The 24,845-nt window shown below is 45.9% G+C and overlaps 1 protein-coding gene across 19 annotated transcripts in view; it reads left to right on the top strand.

Moving 5' to 3' along the window:
- DICER1 (dicer 1, ribonuclease III) overlaps window positions 1-24,435 on the top strand; it is a 74,842-nt gene extending 50,407 nt beyond the window's left edge. For 12 of the 19 annotated variants that reach the window (XM_021098178.1, XM_021098177.1, XM_021098173.1 and 9 more), the window contains 14 exons: window positions 875-1,014; window positions 3,071-3,250; window positions 3,470-3,683; window positions 3,888-4,041; window positions 5,512-5,694; window positions 5,970-6,075; window positions 6,494-6,669; window positions 7,871-8,642; window positions 11,856-12,011; window positions 14,974-15,847; window positions 17,477-17,745; window positions 19,252-19,414; window positions 19,506-19,581; window positions 23,029-24,435. In XM_021098178.1, coding sequence (XP_020953837.1) covers window positions 875-1,014; window positions 3,071-3,250; window positions 3,470-3,683; window positions 3,888-4,041; window positions 5,512-5,694; window positions 5,970-6,075; window positions 6,494-6,669; window positions 7,871-8,642; window positions 11,856-12,011; window positions 14,974-15,847; window positions 17,477-17,745; window positions 19,252-19,414; window positions 19,506-19,581; window positions 23,029-23,230 — 3,665 coding nt within the window. In that variant the 3' untranslated portion in view covers window positions 23,231-24,435. 19 annotated transcript variants of the gene reach the window in all.

Here is a 24,845-nt window from a genome sequence, read left to right as displayed (position 1 = left end):
CTCGGAGGGTCTCGTGGGCTCTGGTCGCGGTGTGCTTTGGAGAGGACACACGGGAGCGTGTGAGGAGACGGTCCCGTGAGAGGGAGGCGCTGTGGTTTCCAGGCTTAACAGCTGTACTTTATTTGCTCCCATTTCCTGGCCCCTCGTAAATACGTAAATACACAGAGGTCTCCTAGGAAGTGTTGACTCGTCAGCATTTTTGTTTTGTGTTTTCATGTATCAGTCTCTCAGATTAGTCTGTATTCGTGTACAAATTAAAACTTGTTTTTAATGGGAAGGCTCATTTTCCAATGGCATCTGTCAGGTGATAATATGTGCTGTTTTCCTGTTTAGATGGGTTCTTTTTTGCATTTTTTTTTCTTTTTTTTTTCTTTTTTCAGGGCCGCACTCAAGGCACATGGAAGTTCCTAGGCTAGGCGTTGAATTGGAGCTGCAGCTGCCAGCCTACACCACAGCCACAGCAACACGGGATCTGAACCACCTCTGCGACCTACACCACAGCTCATGGCAATGCTGGATCCTCAACACACTGGGCGAGGCCAGGGATCGAACCCACATCCTCGTGGATACTAGTTGTTTCCACTGCACCACAACGGGAACTCCCTAGGTGTTTTATTTGTGCACCTCAGAATATAATTTGCAGTCCCGATCATATTAAATGTATGAGTGCCAAAACAGACTTTACCTGAAGTGTCACATCAGGTTACCTTTCTGTTATTACAGGCACAGGTGCTGCAGTTTTCATTCCTTTCCCAGCTGCTGCTTGGCATAGTGCTGTTTTGGATCACTCGCTGCTGCTTGGCATAGTGCTGTTTTGGATCACTCGCTGGTTAATTAGGCGAAGTCAGGGTCATGTTCTCGTTCACTTTCGTAGGTGAACTGGATGACCATTTGATGCCGGTTGGGAAAGAGACGGTTAAATACGAAGAGGAGCTTGATTTACATGATGAGGAGGAGACCAGTGTTCCAGGAAGACCAGGCTCCACAAAACGAAGACAGTGCTACCCAAAAGCGGTTAGTACTGGTTGGAACCGGATGAAGCGCCAGCCTTTCTGACTTGTTATTGCCTGCTCTAAGCCCAGATTCCTTTCCCAGACCCTCAGAGTTAAGCCCTTAGAGCTCAGCCCACTCTTGATCTCAGCTCGCTCCCGTCCTGCCTGGTCCCCGCTTCTCTCGGATCAGCCCCGTCGTTCTCACACGGGCACTGTGGTCTGTCTCACTTGTTTCTCTTCTCAAAAGCATTCTTGGACTCATCTATCAGATGCTCTCCAGAATGAGTTAATTTCATTTAAAGAGACGTTCTTTTTTTTTCTTTCACTTTAGTGGTAAGATTCTTGCTTCACCTTAGGTTTGGTGCAAAGACCGAAGAAGGTTTGTATGATAGAAAAGGCGAGTGCCCATCCACGATGAGGGGTACACATACGTGTCAGGAGTTAGGATGTGGCCTGACTGCAGTCAGAACTGGTGTTTTCAGGGTATCAGGTGTAGCTGGATCTGCGGCATCCTGGCGGGATTCACGCATTGAGTGCATCTCTGAGTCTGACTTGCTGTAGCCATACTGGGTTGAAGTTACTTATTTAACACATAGTTGTTAATATTTTCACCTTATAAAAACCCCCCAAAAAAGCAAAAAATCTGCTCTGTGCTTTCATCTTAGCTTAAGTGTGTGATTTTTTTTTTTTTTTTTTTTCCCCCGGTCTTTTTAGGGCCACACCTGAGGCCTGTGGAGGTTTCCAGGCTAGGGGTCAGATTGGAGCTACCCTGCCGGCCACAGCAACAGCAACTCAGGATCCAAGCCACATCTGCTACCTATACCACAGCTCACAGCAAAGTCAGATCCTTGACCCACTGTGCAAGGCCAGGGATCGAACCTGCATCCTCATGGATACTAGTCAGGTTTGTTACTGCTGAGCCAGGATGGGAGCTCCTGATTCTCTTGTTTTAGTTTTGTGATTTTATCGTTCTCACTTTTAAAAAGTTTGCACCCAGCTAAGCATTTTCGAGATTCGAAATCACGTCAGTTTTTCAAAAGTCGTGAATTAAGCTATCCAATTTTCTGAAATGCGTATTTCCTTCGTGTCCAATTTTCCTGCTATAACATTTACCCCAGAGATTACTGGACTAGTTGCCTATGATAAATTTTATCAGTAAGTGTTTTGAGAAGCAAAGTACTGTCTCATATCCTGTTTAATTAATAGGTGCATTGAGTGTTACCTAATATTCTATTAACTGTAACTATCTCTTGGCCAGCGTTTTTTTACCTTTTAACTATAGATATGTTATTGAGCCTCAGAAGCTGCAAGACTGTTGGGTGGGGTTGTAGGAGTATAGAAAGTTTAGGAACAATTTTAGGTTAATTAAGTTATGGTTTACTCCCTTAATAGCCATCGAAAATGCTACTGATTTGTATTGTCGCTGAAAGCTGTTCTCACTGTAGTACCTGGAGGTAAAGAGAAGGTTATGACAATTTTTGTTTTGTGCTTCTGTTTGTAATGAAAAATATGTATGTGTACATGTTCGTATAGATTTATTCTGGGATGTATGCGTTTATTCCAGAAGAGGCTTGGGGGCTGAGGGAGTGTATCACAGTGTCAATACAGGTTGCCTTTGAGTTTCAGGATCACATGGGATTTTTAAAAATGCGGCCACCTTTATTTTCTGAGATTCTACAGTGAGTAAAGACTAGGAAACGCAAGGAAGAAGAGTTTGTGCTCTAGTCAAAAGAAATAGATCCAAAGAGTAGTATTTTTTTTAAAAAGACCCTGTAGCATTTGATTGTTTTATGTAAATCCGCTGCCAAGAGCTGAGCCGTGCCGACTCCAGTGGGGTGAAGTGATTAGGAGGTCTCCTGACTTGGGTATTTTCTTAGTTTTTTTCTCATCATCCCCCCCCCCCCCCCCCGGCCGTACAGCATGGGGACCAGGTTACACATACATGTATACATACTTTTTCCTCCCATTGTTGTCATCAGCTTTTACCAAAGTCAGGAATAGGTTTATTTCCTTGCCAACATCTGGAAAAGAGGTTAATGCACTTGAGCTTGATGCTTAATTTTTCTTTCTCATCCCAGATTCCAGAATGTTTGCGGGACAGCTACCCCAAGCCCGATCAGCCCTGTTACCTGTATGTGATAGGGATGGTTCTGACAACCCCTCTCCCCGATGAACTCAACTTTAGAAGGCGGAAGCTCTATCCCCCCGAGGACACCACAAGATGCTTCGGAATACTGACAGCCAAACCCATACCTCAGGTAGACAGCTGTTTGTGTTGAAAGAACTCGCTTTTTTAAAAAAGAAAAGCTACTTCAAAGTAGCTGCCTTTTGTTACCCCAGAATGTCCAGTACTTAAAAAGTTGACACATCTCTTCTGTTTTCCTAACGGAAAGCATCATTCCTCTTCTGAACTTAAATGTATATACTGGACTGAAATACCTGTAACCCCAGGGGTGCTTTCTTTTCTTTTTGCCAAGATTCCTCACTTTCCTGTGTACACACGCTCTGGAGAGGTCACCATTTCCATTGAGTTGAAGAAGTCTGGTTTCACGCTGTCTCTGCAAATGCTTGAGCTGATTACAAGACTTCACCAGTATATATTTTCACATATTCTTCGGCTTGAGAAACCTGCACTAGAGTTTAAACCCACCGACGCTGACTCAGCATACTGTGTTCTACCTCTTAATGTCGGTAAGACGGGCCCAGCCCCTGCAGCGTTTCCGTATACTAGCTAAATAATGAACGTTTTGCTTAACAGTAAGCTTAGTGTGGGTACTACAGAAATCTCTGGTAACTCTGAGGTAGATAAGCTGCAGTGAATGTATAGACGGAATAAGGATTGTACCTGTATTACTGTGTTTTAACCGAAGCTAAAGGGTCTTCTTCTTCCCGAAGTTAATGACTCCAGCACTTTGGACATTGACTTTAAATTCATGGAAGACATCGAGAAATCAGAAGCTCGCATAGGCATTCCCAGTACAAAGTATTCAAAAGAAACACCTTTTGTTTTTAAATTAGAAGATTACCAAGATGCAGTTATCATTCCAAGGTAGGTTTTTAAGTGGGAAGCGAGGTGGCAGTGGTACTTTGTTTCAGAAGATTCACTTATTTAAGTAGAGAATGGAAGTGGACTGTGGCTCCGGCATTGATGTTACTAATAGAAAATTTAGCTATCTCTTCATGGTAGGTCTGTTTCTTTACTTTAAAAATAAAACCTCAGGCGTTCCCATCATGGCACAGCGGAAACAATCCGACCAGGAATCGTGAGGTTGCGGGTTCGATGCCTGGCCCCGCTCAGTGGGTTATGGATCTGGCGCTGCTGTGGCTGTGGCGTAGGCCAGCTGCTGTGGCTCGATTAGACCCCTCACCTGGGAATCTCCATATGCCATGGGTGCTGCCCTAAAGAGCCAAAAATAAATAAATAAATGAACCCTCAAACACTGTTGGTGAAGGGATTTTGCTTTGTGAAGGTCAGGTCGTCTAAACAATGTTGATAGGCTCTCTTCTTAAAGCCTCCATCCTTTTAATCCCCAGAGTCTTACAGAGTTTGGTTGTAAATAATAGTTTATTAAAATTGTTACGAAGAATGATATTATTAAGTGCAATGAAAACAGTAAATTATAATGCTTTGTTTCTTTGTAAAACATTCAGGGGATGGAGTTTTGGAGCAATAAAATTAAACATCGTACTTTTCAGAGAATTAGAGTACTGAAATAATAATTGTTACTGGATACTGATTAAAGAATTAGAGTATCCAGTCTTTGGTTCTCATTTGTTTTTCTTTTTTCTGTTTGTACTTTAAAGCTGTATTTTTTTTTTTTTTTGTCTTTTTTTGCTATATCTTGGGCTGCTCCCGCGACATATGGAGGTTCCCAGGCTAGGGGTCGAATCAGAGCTGTAGCTGCTGGCCTACACCACAGCCACAGCAACACGGGTCTGAGCCGCATCTGCAGCCTACACCACAGCTCACGGCAACGCCGGATCGTTAACCCACTGAGCAAGGGCAGGGGTCGAACCCGCAACCTCATGGTTCCTAGTCGGATTCGTTAACCACTGCGCCACGATGGGAATTCCCTTAAAGCTGTATTTTAAGCTGTATTTTAAAGCCGGTCAATATCATAAATGTGGAGTAAAGACAGTTTATGTGGCAAGTGTCTTTCATGTGTAGCATTAGTAATGTGAGAAGTATTTACTCGGTTGTTTGGGTATTGAAAGTTTTCTGTAGTGTTTATTTGATGAAGTTAAGAGATATTTAAAACTGCCATTTTCGCTTTCATGTGTTATCAGAGCATAGACCGTAGTGTGGAGTAGAGAGCATGGAAAGTCGGTGTTTACTTGATGTATAGTTCTAGTCTTAAGTCCACTTGAACTATATTATTTAGAATTGCAGTTTCGTTAATGTTACTTATTTTGAACTCTTACTTTAAAGTCATAATTTGCATTTCCATATTAAAAACAGTTGTGTTTTGAGAAAGGATGGTTTAAACCGGAAAGTCACTGGTACTTTTTCTTTTTTTAGGTATCGCAATTTTGATCAGCCTCATCGATTTTACGTAGCTGATGTGTACACTGATCTTACCCCACTGAGTAAATTTCCTTCCCCTGAGTATGAAACTTTTGCAGAATATTATAAAACGAAGTATAACCTTGACCTGACCAATCTCAACCAGCCGCTGCTGGATGTGGACCACACATCGTCAAGGTAAGGAGCGTTAGCAGTGGCGTTTTGATTTTATGTGCGGCCCTGTGTCCAGAGGTCAGTAGGCAGAAGTGGAGGTTCCTGGTCCCCGCTGCCCACTGGTAGACCCTGAACTCGGGAGGTCATTGGTCCACAAAATTGCCCAGAGCGTGGCCCCGGAGTCTCCTGTTTAAAGGAGCTCCGCAGGTGACATGTGGGCACACTGAAGTTATGGGACCACTGTGAGGGGGTACTTGTTTTTTTGTCTGTTTGATACAGTTATTTTGAAATTTTTATAGACTTAATCTTTTGACACCTCGCCATTTGAATCAGAAGGGGAAAGCTCTTCCTCTGAGCAGCGCTGAAAAGAGGAAAGCCAAATGGGAGAGTCTGCAGAACAAACAGGTAGTGAGTTAATTAGCAGCAGCATAACTTAATGTTTTGAAAGATAAGTTTGAATTTGATATAATCAAGAGAATCGAGTGCCTTCTGAGTGTTTCGGAAATTGCCCGACCCTTAGATTTTGTTTTGTTTTGATTAATGTGCCGTATTGACTTGGATTTGAAGGTCCATTTGGTAAGTATGAGAGGTTTGGCTTCTGTACTTGGTCCACTGACGGCAATTGTATCATGAAATCATCCTTATAAAATCCTAGGATGAATCTCATTTTCTTTAAAAGGTGACTTTTAAAAATAAGATTTTGCTAGTGTGTGCTTTTTGACTTATTTATTAGTCTTACGTTTTATGTTTTATTCCTCGTGCGTCTGCTTTATATTTACGTGTCCACAATTTGTGTTTATCCACGTTTTTGCTTTGCTCAAAGATCCTGGTTCCGGAACTCTGTGCTATCCATCCAATTCCAGCATCACTGTGGAGAAAAGCAGTCTGTCTCCCCAGCATCCTTTATCGCCTTCACTGCCTTCTGACCGCGGAGGAGCTAAGAGCCCAGACGGCCAGCGATGCTGGTGTGGGAGTCAGATCACTTCCCGTGGATTTTAGGTATGCCTGTGCTATGGGCCAGAAAGAACACAGCTCGTGAAATCCTGTTTGCAAGAGAACTAAATTAAGGCCACATTTTAATTTTATGTAAAATGATTTTGGAAAGATTAGAAAGAAAAAGTGGATGTCTGCCTAATACATGAAAATAACGCATCATTTGGCTCCTAAGTGAAAATCTGTATATTGGGCCATTGGGGCTAATGTTCTTGGAAAGGGAGGGAGAGGTGAGCCTTAGGTCAAAAATAATCATTCCTCCTTCAGTGATGGCAGTTAAAGTGAGAATGAAAACAGCTGTTACATGCTGACATTTTAAGACTCTTCCTCTTTTATAAAATCAAATATACACGAAAGAGCAGTTGCCTCAATGTGTTCTTTCTCTTCCCTATTTCCTTCTCATAGTCACGTCTCTGCACTCGAAGGGAATTACTGGCTTAATCACCCCGATTTTTTTTTTTTTCTTTTTAGGGCTGCACCTGCAGCCCATGAAGTTCCCAGGCTAGGGGTCAAATCAGAGCTGCAGCTTCTGGTCTACACCACATTCACAGCAACGCTGGGTCCTTAACACACTGAGCAGGGCCAGGGATCGAACCTGCAACCTCATGGATACTAGTTGGGTTTGTTAACCCACTCAGCTGCAACGGAAGCTCCTGAGTCACCGGAATTGATTTTGGTTATCCATCCAGTTGGCAAGACCAAGATGGTTCAGGAGTTGAGGAACTTTATAATATCAGTAGTCACAGCCACATTTATTTATTGAGTGATTACAATGGTGTCACATCATGGTTTAAATGCTCTAGTTCATGTTAGATCAGGTAATCATTAGGGCAACCCCGTGGGATAGGAATTGATGGTTTCTCCTGCAGGGGTGGAAGCCAAGGCACAGAGGAGCTAAGTCAGTCGCCTGAAGTTACCCAGCTAGTTAACAGGCTGGCCTGGGGTGCCAGCTCACGCAGTCTGTGGCTCCAGGTCCCACAGGCCGCCGCAGGCTTCATGATCTACGCAGCACACCGTGCTGTGGGGTGGGGAGTAGAGCGGGGCGGTGAGCCACATCTCACCGGATCTGTCACGTGAAACTTCTCTGCTCAAGCAGGACCATTGTTTATTGGGATCTTTGTTTATTTGCTGTTTATTTAAATTGCTCTTGCTCTCAGCCGAGCCCTTTTGAAGGATCTGATGAAAAGTCGTAAAACTGTCTTTGCAGATACCCCAACTTAGACTTCGGGTGGAAAAAATCCATCGACAGCAAATCTTTCATCTCAGTTGCTAACTCCTCTTCAGCTGAAAACGAGAACTACTGTAAGCACAGCCCCCTCGTCCCTGAACATGCTGCACATCGAGGTGCTAACCGACCCTCCGCTCTCGAAAATCACGGCCACACGTCTGTGACCTGCCGAGCGCTCCTCAGCGAGTCCCCTGCTAAGCTCCCGATCGACGTTGCAACAGATCTGACAGCAGTGAACGGTCTTTCGTACAATAAAAATCTTGCCAATGGCAGTTACGACTTAGCTAACAGAGACTTTTGCCAAGGAAATCATCTGAGTTACTACAAGCAGGAAATACCTGTACAACCAACTACCTCATATCCCATTCAGAATTTATACAATTACGAGAACCAGCCCCAGCCCAGCGATGAATGTACTCTACTGAGTAATAAATACCTTGATGGAAATGCTAACAAATCTACCTCAGAAGGACGTCCCACGATGCCTGGTACTACAGAGGCTGGTAAGGCGCTTTCGGAAAGGATGGCTTCTGCGCAGAGCCCTGCTCCGGGCTACTCCCCGAGGACTCTTGGCCCAAACCCTGGACTCATCCTTCAGGCTCTGACCCTTTCAAACGCTAGCGACGGATTTAACCTGGAGCGGCTCGAAATGCTCGGTGACTCCTTCTTAAAGCACGCCATCACCACGTATCTCTTTTGCACTTACCCTGATGCTCACGAGGGCCGCCTTTCGTATATGAGAAGCAAAAAGGTGAGCGACCGTCCTTTTCTTCCCAGTGCTTAGCGGACTTCGGCAGTGGGCCTGAGAGCTTCCAGGGGTTGGATGACTTCCCAGGAGGAGGAGAGTTGCCGGCAGGGATTGCCGCGCCTGGCAGGGCGGCGGACGTGGTAGCTGAAGCTTCAGGTGCCCCTGCAAGGGAGGGACGCGGGTCCGTGCCTTCCGATGGAGCCCTTGGGTGTGGGAGGCTCGCTGCTCTGCGGGCTCATTCGGTGATAGACACGCGTCGGCTCCAGTAACTGCTTGTGCGAGGGTGTGCCTGCCGGATCCTGAGGGAGCATAAAGACATGGGCCACGTGGTGGTTGGAGCCGCTGGTGCTTTAACCTCGTTGGGTTCAGAACTTATTTGGGGGGCAGTGCTGCCATGGGCACCAGGCATAGGTACGCGGAGGAGACCCAGTCTGTCGTGGAGGAGCTTGTCTTGGCAGTTTGGGAAGTCGGGGAAGGGGAGGGTCGTCTCCAGTGTGAGGAGAGGGGTGCGGGTGCCGAGGGCGTGATGCCCCCACCCCGAAGAAGGGCTGTGCTCTCCTCCTCCCCATGGGATTGAGATGCAGGAAGGAAAGAACGAAGATACAGTGCTTCAGTGACGAGAAAAGAGATGTCACAAGGCACCAGTACCTGCTCGACAGGTGATACAAAGCTGCAAAGCCCGCAGAGGAAGGAACAGCCCTTGGGGTCAGGGAAGGCGTTGCTGGGAGGGGTGGGTTTCTAGTGTGCAAGCATCGAACAGATGGCAGAGCCTGCCAGCACTCGGCGAATCAACTGGCAGAGGTAAACGTGTAGACGTGCCCGAGAAAAGACTAAAAAGGCAGGCGAGCTGAAGCTGTGCTGTCCAAGACCTTCGGCGCTGAAGCATCTGCGCCTGTTTTGAATGTCGTGGGCGTTGTTGCGTGTCGAGGGCACTTGGTGTGTGAGGGGCCAGGAAGGGTGGGAAGGTCGTGGTTGTACGTGGTCCCTCTGGTAGCAGGACGCAGGGGGCGTTGAAAAGCACCGCCAAACCGAGCCACGTGAGCCTTCGGGCCTTCGAGGAGGTCCAAGCTGACCCAGGAAACGAGGGAGATGCGGAGTGCAGCAGGGAGGAGGGTGCTGAGGGCAGCGGGAGCTCAGAGGAAGGAGCCCTTTCAGCAGATGCTTCCACGGTGCTTGCTCTAGGCAGACACTGCCCTTGTCTCCTATAGCTGTTACCTAATTCTACATGCTTTTGTTATTTGTGGTTTCATTGATAATTGCGTGTACTTTCATTATCCCCGTTTTATAGCTGAGGCTGCCGAGGCAGGAGAGGTGAGCTTGGCAGGTTCGTGGCAGAGCCTGGCCAGTCTGGCTTTAGGGACTGTGCTCTGACCATGACACTGACCCGCCCTGGAATATGGAGCGTCTGCAGCCCTTCTCTCGTCCCATCTTCTCAACGAGCTCCTGAGAGGTGGCCCATGTGTCCCCTTTTGGCGCGTGGGAAGCTCCTGCCTGGAGAGTTTTGTTGGCTCATGTGCGGGCATGCAGCTGGCATGGGATAGTGGGGCGCATGTTTGTAGCCAAGCCCACGCGCACCCCGCTCTTGCCGGCAGCCTCGTGGGAGACAGCGCTGCAGGCCGCGGGCACCGCGGGGCCGGGCAGGCGGCCGCTGAGGGCGAGCGTGGACCAGGGAGTGGACTAGGGAGTGGACTGCTCCGGATAATCAGGAACTGGGGACTGGGATGCAGTGGGGGAGGTGGTTGCAGGTGGGAAAACTCAGCCTGGGTGTAAAGTGTATGCTGGACGCTTTCAGGTAGGAGAGTGAGCATTTTCTTTTTCCAAAGCTCACCCACCTTACTTGCTGCAGAAACACTGTCTCCGTGTGCCCACCCCCCAGCCGCTCCTCCGGGGACCCCCATGCACCTGCTGTCGGGCCTTGCCCACTGCGTGTCCCCTCCCCACACCGGGCCTGCCTGTCCTGTTCCGTGCCTCGTGTGGGTCCTTCCTCCGTGCTCTCCCTTCTCCCTCCTGCCCACCGCGTCTCGTTTTCGGATGTGGATTCCATCCCTTTCGAGTCCCTGTTGCACCTTCTCCTCTCGCTGGCCTCACGGTCGTGGGTTCTTAGAGTGCGGAGAAGGAAACTAGCATCTCTTGTGGTTGTGCAGGCGGCTCGGGGAAGCACGTTGGCCTCGAGTGAGGTCGTGGGTGGACTCCCCTCCCAGCGTGCAGGCTTGGGGACCGAGCCTCTGTCTGCTGCCTCTCCCACGTGGATGCCTGTCCCCGGGTATTGAGTTACGTGGAAAGAGGGGCTCATGAAGTACTTAAATGAAAAGGAACCCAGTTTGTTTCTCTTCTTTTTTTTTTTTGCTTTTTAGGGCCACTCCTGCAGTATTTGGAGGTACCCAGGCTAGGGAAGCTACAGCTGCCGGCCTGTACCACAGCAGTGCAGGATCCGAGCCTCGTCTTCGACCTACACCATAGCTTATGGCAACGTCAGATCCTTAACCCATTGATCGAAGCCAGGGGTCGAACCCGCAACCTCATGGTTCCTAGTTGCATTCGTTTCCGCTACGCCACGACGGGAACTCTGGAACCCAGTTTTTAGAAAACAAAAAGCAAGATTGACAGTTCTAGACCTTGGTTCCCAAGTAAAAAATTAGATAGAAGTACTGTGATTTGAGTAAAGTAAAGAGGAGATGGAGGCCTTAGGAAAGATAGTAACACTGTTTTATTGAGGCAGATGAACGTGGAATTATTTATTCTTTGTTACCTTTTGCTCTATTTAAAAATGGTTGAACAGAATGTCTTAAAATGCCATCCAAAACAAAGGATTCATATTTTAGAAAGCGTTGCAGTTGAAATCATATTTTAGCTCAGGTTCCAGGACTGTAAAATTATTTTAGCTCTGCTCAGTGCCAATTTTCACCATATAGTTAGAGTTTGTGGTATTTCCTCTTTTCTGATTTCACTGAGAATATTGCGACATCTTGGACTCACGTGAATTTGGATTCATTTCTGTGTCAATGGTCCCGATTAGCAATTTCCGTTGTATACCATCCGATTACTCAAGAGTTGAATGTTTCCTAGCATGAATAGGTAGAAAAATCTACTCAATCCATATAAATGAGAACCGGTTCCAGAATGTGAAGAATATTGAGCTCAAATACGTTAATGCCTTATATGAACTTCAGCAGCGATCATTTATAGATAAGTGTCTTATAAACTTTTCTGCTGAAGGTCAGCAACTGTAACCTGTATCGGCTTGGGAAGAAGAAGGGCCTGCCCAGCCGCATGGTGGTGTCGATATTTGATCCCCCTGTGAACTGGCTTCCTCCTGGTTATGTAGTAAATCAAGACAAAAGTAACACAGACAAATGGGAAAAAGATGAAATGGTAAGTTTTTGGTCACTGGAGGGATTTATTTTCTGGTGAGGGGCAGAGTTTTGTTCTATGCATATTTTGTTTCTTTTCCCTGCTTGTATTTACCATAGAATAGAAGTTTGATACCTTGAATTAATGTCTTTTCTTTGAATTGAGAGCCGTGTCATAATTGCGATAGAGAGCAATGTCTGTTGTCTTCCTCTTCCGGAGGCAGGAGAGTCTCTGATGTTGTCAGCCCCCCTAGAGAAAGCACAACCCCGTGACACTTCACTGTGCCGTTACCCACATGGATCCTTAGCTCTGTTCAGGGGAGAGACTTTCAGTGCCCTGTGGCATCCAGTCTGTCTGTGAAATAACTAATTTCAGTACAATCTTGCTTTTGCAGTTGATGATTTTCTCAGGACAGTTCTCCTCTTGTGACCTTGAAAAAAAAATACATAAAGACTGTAGTTTGCTGGCAGTACTTTCAGTCTGGCCACTGACTCACAGGAATCTCACTGTTCACTGCCGCTGCTTCATCTTGTCTTGTCCCGAAGGCCACCAGAGGGCGTCCCCAGGGCCTCGGAGCCGAGCGCAGTCCGTCCGTCCCGTGCGGTTGGCCCGGAGGCCATCTCGCAGGCGGTTTCATTTTTTAGACATTTGTTTTACATTCATGATAAACTGGCTCATTACTTCATCTTTACTTGAGGCCAACAATGAGAATACCATTTCTTTCACGGGTGATGTTTTCTAAATATATGGGCCGCCTCTTTCATGTCTTTCTGCCTGTACCTCCTAGATAAAATGTCTTAAGTATTTCTAGGTAGCATGCTCTGTACCTCTCTTTTGAGTTTTGCCTATTCATTGAGTATATTTTTAATTCGTACAGTATTTGACTTCTTACAGAAATTGAATTCATCTGGAAAAGCATTAAGAGAATATTTTATGCAAGTTGGATTAGAAAAAATGACATGTTATTAATTTAGAAATAGAACCTTGGAAGAAAATGTGTCAGTTTTGAGAACTTTAGAGGAAACTTTGTATTTCTATGAAGACCATTCCAGGAACACTTAGCTTGCCTTATAAATACAGGTTCCTAATATCATTGGCGCTTTAAAAAAATTTTAGTATGGAAGGGACATTAGCATGTCCTTTTAATGAAAAAAAAAATTTTTTTTGACGATACGATGCAAAGTTCTTATTTTATTTCCCTTAGCATTTTAAGTGACCTGGTGCTTTGGTTCTTGGAATACATTAAAATACCGTTTCTATTTTCGTTTAATAATTTCTGCTTCTTGAAAAGATCATCGCGTGATGATGGAGAGCATATGCTTGATCCGTTCCTGTTGACCTGCCTCGCCCCTCAGCAAATAGGTTTAAGGGAGCCCTTTACGTAATAAATGCTGAAGGTGGGAATAATTCAGGTAGAATGGTAACTAACCATAAGAGAACAAGAGTTTCATGCTTGTGGTTTGTTTTTGTTTTTGTTTTCATTAAGAGCTTGAAATGCTCTTGGAAACCATTTAGTGAGGTAGAATCCCACTATTTCGCAGATAAAGAAAGCGAAACCCAGAGGCATTAAAGAACTTTGCCCAGGTAGCATCTTTCTAAAGATACGTAAGGATTTTTTTGAATTAAAAATATTACTCAGTCAATGTTTTAAAATTGAAATTTGGCCCTTTTTCCTTAAGAACCAAATCATAGTCAAAAATATTTTATGTTGCCTTGGGAAAGTAGGGAGTCTTTGTCAGGAAATAGTTCCCAGAGGTCCACCATTGTAGATTTCTTTTGGTGTTCTCCCTTAGTCTTGGAAATGTTTTATAGACTTTTTTATTTAAAAAAAGAAAAGATCATTGTAGATATTTAGCGTGGCTCCCTGCAGTTATTTCTTTGCAGACAAATACACTGCTTGTATCTCTTTTGAGCCTGGCTTAAAGTGAGAATATTGGCAGTATTTAAAAAATTCTTGACAGAAAGTTTGAAAACTTTTTTTGGTGGAATACTCCGCATAGTTGCCGTGATTGAAGTTGAGGCACACCCTGAAGCCTTTCCCCCAAAGCACAGTCTTGTTTATTTATTTTTTTTTATGGCACAACAGAAATTTGGCACCTTTTGAGCTTTGCAAAAAAAGTTGCATCATTACCGAGTCCTGGCCCACTATTAAGGTTGTCATTCTCAAATAAGCTTTTGCCAAAGAAATTGGAATTAGCAAAGATCTTCTGACAGAAATTGGATTTTTGTGTTTCATGTTAGTCCACGTTTTCGTCTCTTTTTGTCAGTTTCGCTGTAATCTGTTACCCTGATGAGCGCAGGGGAAGGGAAAAGCCTGATTTCTCAAATTCGTAGCTTTACTTCCCTGATAACGTGTAGTTTTCAAGCAAAGCAATTTGGTTTTTTTTACATTATAGCAGATGTGCTTTGACTTGAAGTTGGAATCGGGGACAAAAACTCGATCACGAAACCCTGTTGTACATTTTTAGTGTTATCAAGAAATTTTATCTGTGTATCTCTTACACTCCTACGCAGTTACCAGGGTAATTTTGCTTTCTCTTCATCTGGAATTTCATTTTATTAATTCGAAAATCTTTTAAAAACATCTTAAAACTTTGTCAGCGAGATTGCAGATCCTGTGATCGGCGCATGAGTGCTTTCATTGTGTGTCCTGCTGGAGCTGGAGTTCTCAGCTGAAGTTTTGCCTCGTGGACAGTAATTTTAAACTTTATATCCATGTATAAAATCCTTCACGTAAAGCTTCATACTGGATAAAGGTCATTTTATAACTTCGAAAATGAACATTCAAAGAACATGTTTTACTTTGTTTATATGATTAAATAACTTATTTTATGTTAATTGAAAACAAATGGCCGTGATTTTAAAGTTGCCTTTTAGTATTTGTGGTTGTCATTTGAAATTATCCATAACCCTCGCTTTTATTGAGTCTCCGAGCCTTTTAAAAACAGCAATGTCTCCCCCCTGCCCCTTCCCCGTCTCTCAGACAAAAGACTGCGTGCTGGCTAACGGCAGACTGGACGCCGACCTGGAGGAGGAGGACGCCGCCGCGCTCATGTGGAGGCCGCCCAGGGAGGAGGCCGAGGACGACGAGGACCTCCTGGAGTACGACCAGGAGCACATCAGGTTCATAGACAGCATGCTGATGGGGTCAGGAGCCTTCGTCAAGAAGATTGCTCTTGCTCCCTTCGCCGCCGCCGATCCTGCCTACGAATGGAAGATGCCCAAAAAGGCCCCCCTGGGGAGCATGCCCTTTTCCGCAGATTTCGAGGACTTTGACTACAGCTCGTGGGATGCCATGTGCTATCTGGACCCCAGCAAAGCCGTTGAGGAGGATGACTTTGTGGTGGGCTTCTGGAATCCATCCGAAGAGAACTGTGGTGTGGACACAGGCAAACAGTCCATTTCTTACGACTTGCACACGGAGCAGTGCATCGCTGACAAAAGCATCGCCGACTGTGTGGAAGCCCTGCTGGGCTGCTACTTGACCAGCTGTGGCGAGCGGGCCGCTCAGCTCTTCCTCTGCTCGCTGGGCCTGAAGGTGCTCCCGGCGGTGAAGAGGACCGATCGGGCACAGGCCGCCTGCCCGGCCAGGGAGAGCTTCACCAGCCAACAAAAGACCCTTTCCGGGGGCCGGCCCGCCGCCGGCTCCCGCTCTTCCGGGTTGAAAGACTTGGAGTACGGCTGTTTGAAGATCCCACCGAGATGTATGTTTGATCACCCAGACGCAGACAGGACACTCAGTCACCTCATCTCGGGCTTCGAGAACTTCGAAAGGAAGATCAACTACAGCTTCAAGAATAAGGCTTACCTTCTGCAGGCCTTCACCCACGCCTCCTACCACTACAACACCATCACCGGTAAGCCCTCTGCTCTGGGGAATCGCCTGGGCCTTGTAAAGAGAGGGGCCTCTGCCTGTCCACACTTAGAGCTTAAGACGCAGGGCCGGGGGAGGAAGCGCAAGAAAGTGAAAGACGCCTTTGTCTTGCTTGTCCTTTGGGGCACGCGCCCTGCTCCTTAATTCCGGTAGCCGGGAGCAGAACTGTCGTGCCCTTCACCTGTCTGGCGTTTAATATGCAGCCTAACGAGACAGATTCGAGCCTCGGTACTTGGGCGCGTCGGGCAGTTTTATCCTACCCCGGTGTCTTTCTGATGCCCGGTCACTGCTGCTTTTGGTTCTTGAATAATTACTGTTCGTATATTCTGGATGTATCTCCACCTCTTCTTGCTGTCCTTCCTCAACAAAAAGGCCCTGCTCTTAAGGTCTTTGTAAATCTGAAGATGCAAAGACAGAAAGTGATTCTTTCCCAGGAAGGTTTTGGTGTGTCGCTCCCCCGACTCTCCTGTCATCTTCTGCTCTGCACTGGGCTCCGTGTTTTTCTCCCTGCTCTGGGTAATGGGCTCCCAACCCACCAGCTTAGACGGGAGAGGAGGTGCCGAAAACAGAATCACCTTCAGGTTGGGCAACAGCTAAAGTCTATTTTTTTTCTGTGTCGGAGTCAGAAGTGCTTGAATTAGAATACCAAAGCCAAACATAACGTTTGTCTAAGAAAAACGGTGTAGGTTAAGATGATCAGGAAAATGTAAAACCAAAAGCGAAAGACGATCTGACTCAGGACCCGGAAGACTGGGGAACTAAGGCCTGTTTTCCTTTGCGGAGAAGAGGTGAGGCCTGGTCCGAGCCACGCTCTCCTGGGGGGAGCCCCGGGCTCTAGTCCGGCGCAGCCCCTGGCCTCAACTCACTGCATGTGCTGGGACAGGTCCCTCCCTGTGTCCCCGCCTCAGTTTCCGCAGTTGAATGGCTTCCTTCTGGCCCCTCTGAGAAAACAGGTGCTGATTCACGCTGATAACGTCTCACATTTGGGCCCCGCTGGTTTTGCTCGCCGTCTCTGCTCACCCCACGACTCTTCCTTCTCGGTCTGTGGCTTGTGTCAAATTCAGCACATTTTAAACCCAAGTTGAGAAGAGGTCTCCTTGGACTGACTGCCGTCTCGGGCAGCAGATGGAGCCCGGAGAGGTGTCCCCACCTTCCAGAGCGCAGGAGGACAGTGTGTGGTGGTGGCAGCAGAGCCTGGAGGGTGTGCGTGTGCGCGTCTGGCTCTGCCTCCACCGGGTGATGATGTGCCGTGGCGGCTGTAGAAGGATGCCCGACACCTGCCTGGCTGGCATGGTGCCAGAGGAGAAGGTGCGCCGCTAATGGGACCGCGTGGGAAATGCTTTGTTCTTCGCCAGAAGTCGTCTTTTGGCCCCTTAAAGATTTTATGACCCCGGTCTCTGTGTAAGAAATGTGCTTCATTTGCCATTAGAGTTCAGTTTCCAGAGGCTTCAGTGGGGTGTGTCAGGTACTTTCGTCGCTGAGGAGCACATGGAAAGGAACCCCAGTCTCCGTGACCCGGGTCTGGGGGCTCGGTCCGTTCCGTGAGCTCCCGCTGGGAGGCGGTTACACGGGCTTGTCAGAGCTCACGGCTCCGCTCCGCATCTGCCCGCAGATTGTTACCAGCGCCTGGAGTTCCTGGGAGATGCCATTCTGGACTACCTCATAACCAAGCACCTTTACGAAGACCCGCGGCAGCACTCCCCGGGGGTCCTGACCGACCTGCGCTCTGCTCTGGTCAACAACACCATCTTCGCCTCGCTGGCCGTCAAGTACGACTACCACAAGTACTTCAAGGCCGTGTCGCCCGAGCTCTTCCACGTCATCGATGATTTTGTGCAGTTTCAGCTTGAGAAGAACGAGATGCAGGGGATGGATTCTGAGGTGAGGGCCATTTTAAAACAGCGTGAATTCAGTGCTGAAAACCGACACTGGGCTTCTCAACCAGGGTTCTCGACGTAGCTGTCCGAGGAGCCAGCTGCAGGCCAGGGCTGGGGCCCCAGCCCGCCCTGCGCTCTCCTGGGAGGACCTGCAGTCCTCACGCAGGCCTCGGAGGCTGGGCGGCTCACACTGAGCCCGCTCTGGTGAGGAGAAGGAGCCAGGGGCTTTCAGCTCTTTCTCCTTTCCCAAACCTGCCTTTGGGCTTCCAGGGTTCGGACCCGCCAGAGAAGCAACGCCCTCCGCCAGAGAAACTTAACCTTAGTGACAGCTTGGCACAGTGGATTCTGCCTTTCTCTCTTTTTAAAACTGATCAGAAATATTTGCTCGTTATCTCAGCCATCACAGATGTATATTCTGCTTCTGCTAGGAATGAGAAAATCTCATTTAAAAACCAAACTTCTAAATTTTTTTTTGTTTTTTTGTCTTGTTAGGGCCACACCCACAACATATGGAAGTTGCCAGGCCAGGGGTCAAATCAGAGCTACAGCTGCCGGCCTACACCACAGCCACAGCAACGCGGGATCCTTAACCCACTGGTCAAGGCCAGGGATCAAACCCCTGTCCTCATGCGTACTAGTCAAGTTCATTACTGCTGAGCCACAACGGGAACTCCCAAACTTCTAAATTTGTAAGCACTGGAATTTGAGAGGCTTCTGCTGTGAGTTCAGCCAGAGGTTCTCTGGCAATGGAGCTTTTTCTGTAGGAAAGGGTTTTGTAATTCCCAGTCTGCTCTGGTCGTTCAGCAGCATCCCTCCACACACCTGGGTACCCAGCAGAGCGCTCCCCTGCCTTCCTCTCGTTCTTATTTCTTCCTTGTTCTTTTTGTCGATTTCTTCTGAGAAGTTGGGGAATTCATTCATAACTCCAGGAGCCATTTTAATTGTTCTTTCTTTAATTTGCACCTTCCTGTAGCGAACATTTGTTAAGTGGTTTAATAAAAGGAGAGCTTGGAGGACAATACCTTCCAACTAGAATTTCCCAGCCAGAAAACTGGCCATTTATGCTCGCTCCCACAGCAGAGCGCACCCTTGCTGGGGCTGCACTGACGCGTATTCTGCCTGCTCCTTGCCAGGCCGCCGGGGGAGGCCTGTGTTAATGTGTAGTTCTTTGGAAATGAATGAATTTGAAAAGTTTTTTCATAAATTTATTGACTATTTCCAGTCTGTTACGGTTATTTTTACTTGGAAGTAATCTTTCCTTTGTTGAGTGAAGGCTACTAAATGGGGAAGGGCCTTTTCTCTTTTTCTTGGGAAGTGTGAAAACCTTTTCTCGGTAAGATACCGTTTGTGAAGAACCTGTCACAGTGTTGTGGGCCCGTCGTACATGTTCGATGGCGTTGCTCGTGTTGAAGACGTAGGAAAAGTCACATTCGAGGGAAGAGATGCCGCCTCTGTAGACTGCCTTTAAAACAGCGCTTTTGCTCACAAGTCACTTTTCTCTCTGCAATAGCTTAGGAGATCTGAGGAGGATGAAGAGAAAGAAGAGGATATTGAAGTTCCGAAGGCCATGGGGGACATTTTTGAGTCGCTTGCTGGTGCCATTTACATGGATAGTGGAATGTCACTGGAGGTGGTTTGGCAGGTGTACTATCCGATGATGCGGCCGCTAATAGGTACGGTTGGCTCCCCTTCTAAAGAAGCAAAGTCAAAGTGGCAAACACCTTCTAGGATAGTATTCACTTTATTCTTTCATTTTGATTACAGAAAAATTTTCTGCAAACGTGCCCCGTTCGCCTGTGCGAGAATTGCTTGAAATGGAACCAGAAACCGCCAAATTTAGGTAAGCAAAAATGTGCGTGGAAAAAATTAGCTTAGAAGCGAGGAGGAAATGTCCTCAGAGATGCCGTAAAACTCCTGATTTTTGGGACGCGTTTACCCTGGGACGTGCTCTTCAGCAGCGGCCACCAGTGGTCTGTCAGGCTGCTCTTGGTTTTGGTGAAGCAGGGCCGAGCTGGAGGAGAAGGGCAGCCCTGTCTGCGGGCATGTGCGTCCGTCCCGTCCCCCTGGGCGTTTCCTTCATGCAGCTCGGACCCGGGACTCAGCCCGAGAGAGCGTGTTCTCAGGGCTGGCTGACGAAAGTCAATAAATGCTTCTGCCTTCTAATCCGGCTGTTGGGCTTTCTTACAGCCCGGCTGAGAGAACTTACGATGGCAAGGTCAGAGTCACCGTGGAAGTCGTAGGAAAGGGGAAATTCAAAGGTGTTGGCCGAAGTTACAGGATTGCCAAATCTGCAGCAGCACGACGAGCCCTGCGAAGCCTCAAAGCTAATCAACCTCAGGTTCCCAACAGCTGAAACCCCTTTTTAAAATAACGAAAAGAAGCAGAGTTAAGGTGGAAAATATTTAAGTGGAAAAGGATGATTTAAAATTGGCAGTGAGTGGAATGAATTGAAGGCAGAAGTTAAAGTTTGATAACAAGCTAGATTGCAGAATAAAACATTTAACATATGTATAAAACCTTTGGAACTAATTGTAGTTTTAGTTTTTTGCGCAAACACAATCTTGTCTTCTTTCCTCACTTCCGCTTTGTTTGAATCACAAGAGTGCTTTAATGATGACATTAGCAAGTGTTCAGAATACTTATGGACAGTTTCTGTTGTGTTGTGTTTGTTGTAGTTTAATTTCCGTCGGCTTTGCTTAGCGTTAGGAGGCCAGGGAGCTTCAACCCCAGAGCTTGGTGGCGCTCTCCCTGCCGGCCGGCCGTGATCGGGGCGGGCGTGGCAGTGCCAGCCCCGGTAGGTAGGGGGTGAGCCAAGGAGAGCCACGCGGTTTGCGAGCGGAGTGTGCCAGACTTGTCTTTCCTTTCCGTGTTCCGCTGTGTGAGATGATGTTTCCCGGTCGCTATTGCACTAGACGGTAGGCACAGGTTTTCTGTGAACGTTGGCTGGCACGTTGGCAGATCACATTTTCATTTTCTCATGCCACGTACTCTTGCATTAAAAAAAAAAGGTTCTTGCCTTAAAAGTAAAACCCTCACGGATATTCTTTCATTTCTGATCTTTTCGGAACAAACAGTTTTACATTCCCTGTTATTAGACGTTAGACCTTGAGACAGCGTGATACTTAAAACTCACTAGTATAGTTGTAACTTAACTTATTACAGGATTATATTAGAATTTCTGTCATGTGTGTACTGAGGACATTTTAAAAACCAGAACATGTCGTCTATGGATTTTTTTTAAATACCATAATAAAAATAATCTTTGGCTAAATACCCAGTTTTACTAAAAACCTCCTGCTAGGTAGTTCCACTGATGGACATTGTTTGTGGCAAATAATTTTGCCCTGTAGGCTGTTGCTCTAACAAAATAAACTTTAGACATATCATACCTAAAATATGCTGCAGATTTTATAATGGGTTGGTATTTAAAGAAGCAAAACAGAGCACCTTAGCCCTAGTCTTCTCACGTGCATTTCTCTCTGCACCTCTCACAGTGTTGCATGCCTGTGTCACCTACCAAAGCTGTGCTGTCGATGCCATGAAAGTTTAACATTTGCGATAAACTGCCGGACTTTTGATACGCCTGTGATTTAGGCCATTAATTTAGATAAACTAGCTCATTATTTCCATCTTTGGAAAAGGAAGAAAAAAAACATATTTAGGCATTTGCCTAAGTTTCTCTAATTAGACTAGTAGGCATTCTTCACTTAAATACCTCAGTTCTTTTCTTTTGCATGCATTTTTCCCCCCTGTTTGGTGCTATGTTTATGTATTATGCTTGAAATTTTATTTTATTTTATTTTTTTTTTTTTGCACTGTAACTATAATACCTCTTAATTTACCTTTTTAAACGCTGTGGGTCAGTCTCGCACTCCCACCAACATACCAGTAGAGGTTTGCTGCAATTCGCCCTGTTAATTATGCTTGAAATTTAAGAAAGCTGAGCAGAGGTGTCTAATATTTTCCAGCACATCATTCTGAACGTGATGCTTCATGTAATGCTGCGTTTATGTTTTCAGTTGCAGCCGAATCCCGTACTTCTGGCTTTATCTACACCCCCTGCCCCCAGAGAAACACCTCTGCGTGTGTGCACAGGGAAAACTGTCGGCTTGGCTTTGTAAGGAGACTTGAGCGAAGGGGGGTGTTCAGCTTCTCCAGCGGGATTTGTTGTCTCCGATCTTAAGATCTAAATTGCTAAATGAGTTTTTGAGCAAATTAATTTGGTTGGACTCGTTTTTAAGATATTTAATTCTGATCTGGAACCTTAGATTTCTGTTTGATTTTTTAAGAAACCTTAATGTAAGCTCTCCTGGCAATTTCAAATCAAGCGATTCTTGAATTCTCTAGCTGTAAATGTGTACCATTAACAAGGAAGGCCGGATATGAATTTTACTTGTGAGGGTGATTTGTGATAAAGTTGTATCACAAGTCTCTTGATAATTTATAAACTACCTGATGCCAGGAAGCTTGGGGCCTCGCATTGTGTCTAATGCACTAATCCCAGCATTGAGCGAGTCTCCGGCCTCCTGGCACCAAAATCAGCTTGTTTCACAGTTACAATTCCCATTGGGAGACAAATGCCTCAATATATTTTGTAACCTTAAGAAGAGTATTTTTCGTTAATACTAAAAAGTTCAGACTTGGATAAGATTAGGTCATACAGTCTCAGGGGTTCAGATTTCCTGCTACCAGTCAAAATGTTTTATCAACAGCAAAGTTTAGCTTCTCTTTCTTTCTCTTTTCTTTTCTTTCTTTTTTTTTTTGTTGGAGAACAATAGCTGATTTTAATTTGCGACTCACACTTTGAAGCAATCTATGACCCCCTGGTTACTAAGTTGAAAAATACAGACTCTGAGTTGGACATGCGTGTGAAATGGTTGTGAACGCTTTTGTGCTGCTGATTTTTAATGCTGTAAACTCCCCCGCCCCCCCGCCCCGCCCCGGGTTAGCTTGTGGAAGTGTTCTGAATCCATTAAGGAAAAAGTCACTTTGTGTAGCCCCACTCCACCACCTTGTCTGTCATGCTCTTGTTCCCGTGATCGTGGTGTGAGACGAGGGTGGCCGAGGCCCGCGGGCGGCAGCGGGGGTGTGCGGCCAGCACCCGCCGGCAGGGCTGCTCGGCGGCTCGAAAGCAGCCGCGGAGATTCCCCACGACGACTGTGTGGAGGCGGGTGGGTGCGACCCCCGGTTGTAAATGTGTTCTGTTTCTTTTGTAATATACTTGGAGCAGTCCTGACGATGCTGCGTTTCGTCACAGCTTTCTTCTCGCCCTGTTCTGTTCCTGTAGCACAGACGAGCACTGCACTTGGTACCACGCTTTACCTCATTTCAAGGCAAATGTGCTTAACCGAGAGGAAAAAATGTGGTTTGGCCTCGCTGCTGTTTCGATTACGGAATTTGAGAAAGATGGTGATAATGCCTGCAGTGTGTCATGGACTCGCGCAACTGAAATAGGTCATTTTTGTCTGTGGCATTTTCACTGTTTGTGAGAGTATGACAAAGATTTGTTAACTCTTAATTTCGTTTTAAAGATGTTTGTTACATTTCCCCCCCTTTTTCCCTTGATGTCACGTGAAGTCATGAAATTTACAGTGACCTCTCACACTCCTGTCATTGTCAGTGAAAATTCGGATATTTTGACTTTCTTTGCCCTGAGAAAGATTCAGATGACCCTGCCTAAATAGCAAGGGACCGGAGGCTGCTTTGGCTCTGTTGGTTCAGTTCATAAATACAGTTATTCACCCAGCGGTTGGCCCCTTTCGTCTTCACCTGACATCGGACGGTGGCTGCGGAGACAGTGGAATCCCAGACCTGCCGCAGTTCAGTCTTCAGGCCCCTTTGATTTAAAACGTCCTATCTCGCTCCGTTAGGGTATCTAATCCTTTGACACAAAATGTAAGCCACCACCCTGAGACCTTGATGTCTTCATTTACAACGCATCTGCAGTTCTGTCAGCCCTGAATCCGTTTGTGTTAAGCTGCGGAGGAAAACCCATGTCTTGTTTATTACCTATACGGTTATTTTAATGACATTTAAATAGGTATATTTTTTCAACCACTGATTACTTTTCAGGAACTTAATTATTTCCAAATAAATTTCTTTATTTTATATTGTACATGAAAAGTTTTTAAGATATGTTTAAGACCAAGAATATTGAAATGATTTTAAAAGTTGTGGGAGACGCCAGTAGCAATATCTAGGGGGATTTGCATTGAGACTATTGTATTTTCCACTAGCAGTGAAAATGATCTTTCAACCCTAACTTGTAAATATATTTTAATCATTAATTGTTTTTTTTTTCCCCTCTAGTCCATTTTTATTTGGACATCCACCACAATTTAAATTTTATCGATGCCCTCAGAATTCACTGCAGCAGCGGGATACGTAGCAAAAATGCAGAGGTGAACAGGAAATAAAATTTCTGGCTTTTCTGCTGTAAATAAACGGAAAGAAAATGACTAAAATCAAGTAAAACTAACACATATAATTTGATTGACAATAAACTATTTACCATCACATATGCTGCGCTGTTTTTAAGAAACATGATGTAATTCATTCACACGTTAATCGTGCTGCAGAAATTTGCAGTCTGCACCTTATGGGTCACGATTACCTTTAGCCTTTTTTTTTTTTTTTTTTTTTTTTTGTAATAATTGTAGTCAAGTAAATCTCCAATAAAGTTATGGTCTGTTCACTTGGTGTCCTTTTGTCTTTTTCTTCTCTCGTTTGGTTCCGCTCAGTTTAAGTGATGATAACGCTTCATCAGTTGTAGCTAAAATCTTTTCCTTCCCCATGGTCATCTGAAACTGCATCCTTTAATGTGATTATATGTTATTTACCAAATTCTGCTTCCCATCTACGGGTAGAGTTATCTGCCAGCAATTGCTTATTTCTTTTCAAGATTGAAATAATGCCGGTGTGTTTTTCTGAAATGCTGCCACGTTGGCGGATGCGTTCCAGGCCCTGGATTATCCACGACTCATTTGGCACACTCCTTAAGTGGCCGTGGTTATTCTGAAGTCAGGTGGACAGAACGTTCGGCCTCCAGGTTTTTAGGACACACTTCCAACAGTGTCCGTTAAGAGAGAATTCTGTTATTTCAAG

This window comes from Sus scrofa, chromosome 7 (assembly GCF_000003025.6).
Source record: "Sus scrofa isolate TJ Tabasco breed Duroc chromosome 7, Sscrofa11.1, whole genome shotgun sequence".
NCBI lineage: Eukaryota > Metazoa > Chordata > Mammalia > Artiodactyla > Suidae > Sus > Sus scrofa.
This window is presented reverse-complemented; position numbering and strand designations above follow the sequence as displayed.